Source organism: Triticum urartu, chromosome 3A (assembly GCF_056163025.1).
Source record: "Triticum urartu cultivar PI428250 chromosome 3A, HENAU_Tu73, whole genome shotgun sequence".
Classification (NCBI taxonomy): domain Eukaryota; kingdom Viridiplantae; phylum Streptophyta; class Magnoliopsida; order Poales; family Poaceae; genus Triticum; species Triticum urartu.
This window is the reverse complement of record NC_141875.1, coordinates 371,002,781-371,008,383: the sequence shown is the minus strand read 5'-3', so window position 1 is coordinate 371,008,383 and position 5,603 is coordinate 371,002,781. Positions and strand designations below refer to the sequence as shown.

Here is a 5,603-nt window from a genome sequence, read left to right as displayed (position 1 = left end):
TTGTTCACTCGTTTCAGCTCATATGTAGTCCATATTGAAATATCCAAAACATCTTATATTTGCTAACATTTCAGCTTGTATGTAGTCCATATTGGAATATCCAAAACATTGCAAACATTTCAGCTTGTATGTAGTCCATACTGGAATATCCAAAACATCTTATAATTGTGAACAGAGGGAGTACAAGGTACACAGACTGAGAGCTGTGTTGCTGATATGACGGTACCAAAACACAGGCAGCTCGCATTTCTTGATTGCATATATAGTTTCAATTTGCACAGGAGTTGCAACGCCAAATATACTGAAAAAGTTCACAGCATCTGGAGCAACAAAATCGGTTTGGTCCCACTGTTCCAAAAAAAAATCAAACACAAAGTTCCTGTATCTTGGAACAGTTTTCTCTGCAAATGACACAGGCACATAACAAATCCAAAATTGACAACCCCAAAAATAATACTGCCTGTATCATTTCCCCTGACATTTTAGTAACATCTTAAATAGAGCACAAGAAAATGTCTGAGGACTATGATTCTTCATTCTTGGCCACCAATCTAATGTTCTTCCCATCCACAGAAAACCTGGAGCTCGAAGCTATCTACAACAAACGAAACAGTATCATTGCATCATTGAGCAAGAGTCCAAACAAGGAGAAAATAGGTACTCCCTCCGTCCCGAATTACTTGTTGCTCAACGGATGTATCTAGCACTGAAATACATCTAGATACATCCAAGAGCGACAAGTAATTCCAGATAAAGTAAGTATTTAACTGCAGTTTTATCTTTCATGCTAATTACCTTGTCCATCAACAGAGCATGCAGCTGCTCCTTATCTTTCAACAGACCACATTCTAAAACTTCCCTGATAACTAGCTTTTGTAGCTTCTTTAACTTCATAGCTCCATCCAAATTCTGTAAGAAAACATCAGCTTAACTGTAACACCAGGTAGCAACAGAAAACTGACAAAAGCAACATCGAATATAGCTTTACCGTCTCTAGTATCTTCGTAATAATTTTCTTCCACTTGATTTTCTGCTTCTTAATATCTTGATGATTGGCACCAATGACCAGTTCTTCTGCAGCACTTTTGCTCTTTGTTTTGAGTTCCGCTTCTCCATTTTCAGATTGTATCGCCTCTCCAGTCTTCAAGTTCGATAAAATTTGTCTTTTTGCATTATCTGGCTCCTCGGAGGTTGTGCTATCTGTTCTCTTTCTCTTCACAACATCTTTGTCAGCATCTCTTTCACCGTCTGCACCCTTCCCGTCATTTAGTTCTGTAGATGCTGTTGTTGGTGCTCCACCAGTTTCCTTGTCGCTTGGAGTTTGTTCAGCTCCATTTTCTTGCTTCTGAGAAGCATGAAAGGCTTTTGCTTTTGCCCTATGTTTCCTGCCATCAGCATGCCCCAAGAGAGTTTGCTTGCTGGTGGTAGTTGTATTGCATAGGCTGAGATGCAAACCCGGGATAGTTATGTTAGAAGGCATGTTAGTGAAAACTGAGACTGCTTAAGCTGAAATGACCTGACTTCATGGTCAAAAAAGGGATTAATTATCTAAACAGCAAGGACATGAGTGCTCTACACATCTGAAGTTTCCATAATGAAAAGATCCCCAAACTAGGGCGGTCATGAAAAGCATTTGCTAATACAATCAACCAACAAAATATAATAAAGAAGTTTCACAGCTTGGGACTTATAAAACTTTCAACATTGCCTTATTTTGGTATGTTCCTATAGGGGCACCACATTATTATGCATCAGGCTCACCGCTCATGTATTTCAGAGATGTTCCAGTCAAGCTGTTCGTGAATGGTGACAACAGTAGCATAATATAAACTTCAACGATTTCGAATATATTAGTTCAGAGATACAAATATGGAGCATGGTTTTACTACAGAACCTGCAAATACCATTGTATATATACTGAGGATCACGTTAGCATACCTACAGAACCAAGGAGGGCGTGTCGACAACCCAACATTGATATCAACATCGGCATTTGGCTTTGGCTTGTCTGGCTTACCCTGTGCATTGCTGGATGGCTTGTTCAGTCCCTTGGGACCATACTTCTCCTGAAATGACAATAGATCAGAGAAATGAGTACCTAAGCACCGATAATTAACTAGCATTTGTTCCAATGTCTATTACAGAGAACGCACTCTGAACAACCCATTCGAAATACTGATTTGTGCCCTGAACTAACCCTTCCGTGGTTTACAAACTGGGGATCCAGGCAGGCCGACACAACAATTCACATTAAGAACCTAAGCTAAAAATATACGTATATTAAAAGGCACACTTAATCGCCCCCAAAGGCTGCAACCTTACACGCCAATTATCCCAATCCAGCAACCAAAAATTACATGTTATCCAAATTGTACGGACATACATGTCACGCTTCATCGGAATCCTATAACAGAAAAGTAAATTTCATAACAGGGAGAGAAGCAATGGAACTCACGGCCTCGGAGATGCACTGGGTGTGCGTCTGGACGGTGCCCTGGCCGAAGACTGCGCCGCAGTCGATGCAGGAAAGCTGCACAAAACCGAACCAAACAGTCGCACAATAGCATGTCAGTATCCCAATAAGCAAGCTAAATCCACGCGGGGGGAAGTAGAGGCGGGAGAGAGAGAGATGGCGCGTCACCTTGTAGGCGGAGCATGAGCGGAAGTGGCCGGCAAGCTTGGGCTTCTTGAGGTTCTCGCCGCAGTCCTCGCACTGAAACCAAACCATTGCGGCGTTCCGGAGGTTTCCGGAATGCGTCTCGGGGCCGGACCGGCAAGGTGCGTGCGCTAGGGTTTTTGGCTGCGGGGAGGCGATGCGAGACAAGAAGAGGAGAAGGGCGCAAGCAGGGTTTTCCCTGCTGCTGGGGTGGAGCATTCTTCTGGGGGAATGGCCGAAGGGCCCATCTACAATCTTGCCATCTTGGGCTGGGCTTTCGCGAGCTAGTCAAGTTTATTTATCAAAACACTAGCTATGTCTCAAAAATTTCTCAAAAAAAAAGGCTATGTCTCAAAACGATTCTTAAAAATAAAACTACTCCCTCTGTTCCTAAATATTTGTCCTTTTAGAGATTTCAAATGGACTACCACATACGGATGTATATAGACATATTTTAGAATGTAGATTCACTCATTTTGCTCTGTATATAGTCACTTGTTGAAATTTTTAGAAAGACAAATATTTAGGAACGGAGGGAGTATGTCTCAAAACCCCTCAAAAAAGAAAACTATGTCTCCGAAAATAATAATCAAACACTAGCTCCAAAGGCCTATTCAGAACTCCCCAGGTTTCTTCTTAAGTGGTTGTTTGGACCGATGTCGATGCTAGGCATCAGCCGATCGGCGCCAGCCCCCAACCAGTTGCGTCAGAAACGTCTGATGAGGCAAAATGGCTTTGTCCTCCTCGCATCGTGTAAGCGAGATGGAGATCCCCCCACCCCACTTCCTTCCTTCGTCGGCCCAGCCGCGTTCCTCGCTTCCTTTCACGACAAGCGTTAGCGGGGCTCGCCACCCGCCCCACTGGCATCACCGGATAGTCGCCCACACTGTGTCGTCATCAGCGCTAGTTGCACTCTCTCCCTGCCGGTTGCAACGTCGTGTCTCGTCGGGTCCAGCACCGCCCTGTTCCAGCACACAACGAGCCGGCTGCAGCATCGATTGGCGCAAAATCCAACACCTGTCCGAGCACCGCCCATCGTCGATCGCAGCCCCAACGTCGCCCTTGGGGTTGCAGCTTCTGCGCCAATGGTCCTGAGTGGTCGCTCCGGATTACTGCGTATAGTGATGGCGCATTTTGGCCCTGACATCTTCAACTTCATTTGCGCATAGTCTGGCACAATGAGAAACTGTGCGAACGTTGTTCGGCCTAGCAACATGTGGTAACCACTCCGGAAAGGGACTATGTCAAAGCCCAAAGCAGGACACTACATCCAGCGTGACCCTCACCATGAATCAAGCTTCCATGTCCGGGATGATACCCTTAAATTTGTCTTACTAGGCCCGATGCGCGATGACTAGAACTGCATTTTTTAGAGTTTCCGCATATATAAGATTGAGACTGCGGCCACCATCCATGAGTTTCTGCGTAGACAAGTCAGACTACACATCTGTGACGGACAACATACAACTCATTTGCTATTTAGAAAACTTACAGCCCATTTACTATTTTTATGGAATTTTTTGCAGCCCATTTTCTTTTTTATCATTGTTGCCTATTTTCTGTCAAGGATAGGGTTAATAATTCAACGGAATTTCATTGAAATTTCACATATTTTGGTGGTCTTCAGACTATTTTTAATCCTGAAATTTCGATTCAAATTCAAACTAATTTCATGATATATTTGAATTATGTTAAAATTCAATAAAATTTTAAATCTCAAAACACTAAAAAAAATTGAAACTAATTGACCATTTGCCGTGTTTTTATATTTACACTCCATTTCATATTACTTTTAAGATATACAACCCTTTTTTGGGCCAGACCGAATGCTTCCCTGCTTGTCTTGAAAGATTTGCAGCCCAACACGGCGGAGAAAAACAAATCGGTCTGGGTTGGCTATTCTTCCAAAACAAATAAAGCTTGGCTAGCCATTTTCACAAAGAAAAAACAGTTGGGTGGGTCATGCTGTAAACATAAAATGAAATCCTGGGCTAGACGGGCCACAGACCCCGCACAGCCCAATTGATATTGTGCTCTCTCTCAAGAACAACAGTAAAAACCGACTCGAACTGCTTTGTCCCAGGTGTCAACCGCTCTTTGTGCAATTCTCTCGTTTATTGACTATACAATGACAATGTCGTGAGTCCCACATGTCAACAAACCATTAGGAGCAAGCATTTTGCTTGTAGTAATAAGGAGGCACTTGTTTGCGTACGATAATGGACTTGGTGGGTCCCTGCTGTCATTCTCTCCACGTACAGTCCTCTCCCGATTCATCTCATCTGTTGACCATGTTGAGGGCGCCAGACGGCGACCCCGCGGCGAGTGCACCAAGGCGGAGGACAACGGAGAGGCTTCTGACAGGAATGGACATGAGCTGGGGAAGTTGCGACAGTGTAGTCGCTGGCGGAGGGGGGGTATGAGGGTTGACTGGTTCGGGTGCGGGGTGAGGTTGCCATCTTCGGAGAATAACAGAAGGAATGGAGGGGTGGCTTGGCTGGCGCTTGGGTAGCATTTGTCAGCACCGAAAGTGGGAGCAGATGGTCCAGTCGATGCTATAGGAAAAAGATGAGAGATTGAAGAAGCACATCAGCCCTTGGATGTAAATCCAAGGGCTATAGCTGTCAGAGTCACTTGTTGACTAATTTTTTTAGGGAAAGTTTGTTGACTAATTAGACAACGTCTTGCGTAGGCTTCAACTTTATGGGCCCAAATTGTCAGTGTCCAAATATGTGGCAGACATGCAACCCATTTTTTAAGAATTTGTAGCCCATTTGCTTTTTTTTCTAAATACACCCATTTGTTAGGCTTGGTGAAAAATAATGTTATAGACACGCAAACCATTTACATTTTTTGAAATACACCTATTTTCTGAAAAAATAAACCGGGCTAGGTGAGACATGGGATTAATTATAAAAAAACATTAGATAATATCCCGCGCGTTGCT

At 43.7% G+C, this 5,603-nt stretch overlaps 1 protein-coding gene across 2 annotated transcripts; it reads right to left on the bottom strand.

Annotated features, from left to right (window-relative positions):
* Positions 1-284: 284 nt before the first annotated feature.
* Positions 285-2,864, bottom strand: LOC125548385 (zinc ion binding protein). 2 transcript variants are annotated; one of them, XM_048711995.2, is made up of 6 exons: positions 2,642-2,864; positions 2,456-2,530; positions 1,939-2,066; positions 989-1,442; positions 796-909; positions 285-591 (listed from the first exon to the last, which is right to left on the bottom strand). In XM_048711995.2, exons 1-6 carry the CDS (start codon positions 2,726-2,728, stop codon positions 466-468), a joined length of 984 nt encoding a protein of 327 aa, XP_048567952.1. In that variant the 5' UTR covers positions 2,729-2,864; the 3' UTR covers positions 285-465. The 2 variants fall into 2 exon arrangements, with proteins under 2 accessions (XP_048567952.1, XP_048567953.1); XM_048711996.2 differs by having other exon boundaries at positions 285-595; positions 2,642-2,861.
* Positions 2,865-5,603: the final 2,739 nt, after the last annotated feature.

What these genes read in the sequence shown, in the direction of transcription:
- LOC125548385 (XM_048711995.2), bottom strand. Translation starts at nt 2,728, where the DNA reads ATGGTTTGGTTTCAGTGCGAGGACTGCGGCGAGAACCTCAAGAAGCCC. An exon ending in CGCCCTCCTTGGTTCTGTAG is followed by an intron (nt 1,443 to 1,938) that starts GTATGCTAACGT and finishes TTTGCATCTCAG; the next exon opens with CCTATGCAATACAACTACCA. An exon ending in ATGCTCTGTTGATGGACAAG is followed by an intron (nt 592 to 795) that starts GTAATTAGCATG and finishes TGTTGTAGATAG; the next exon opens with CTTCGAGCTCCAGGTTTTCT.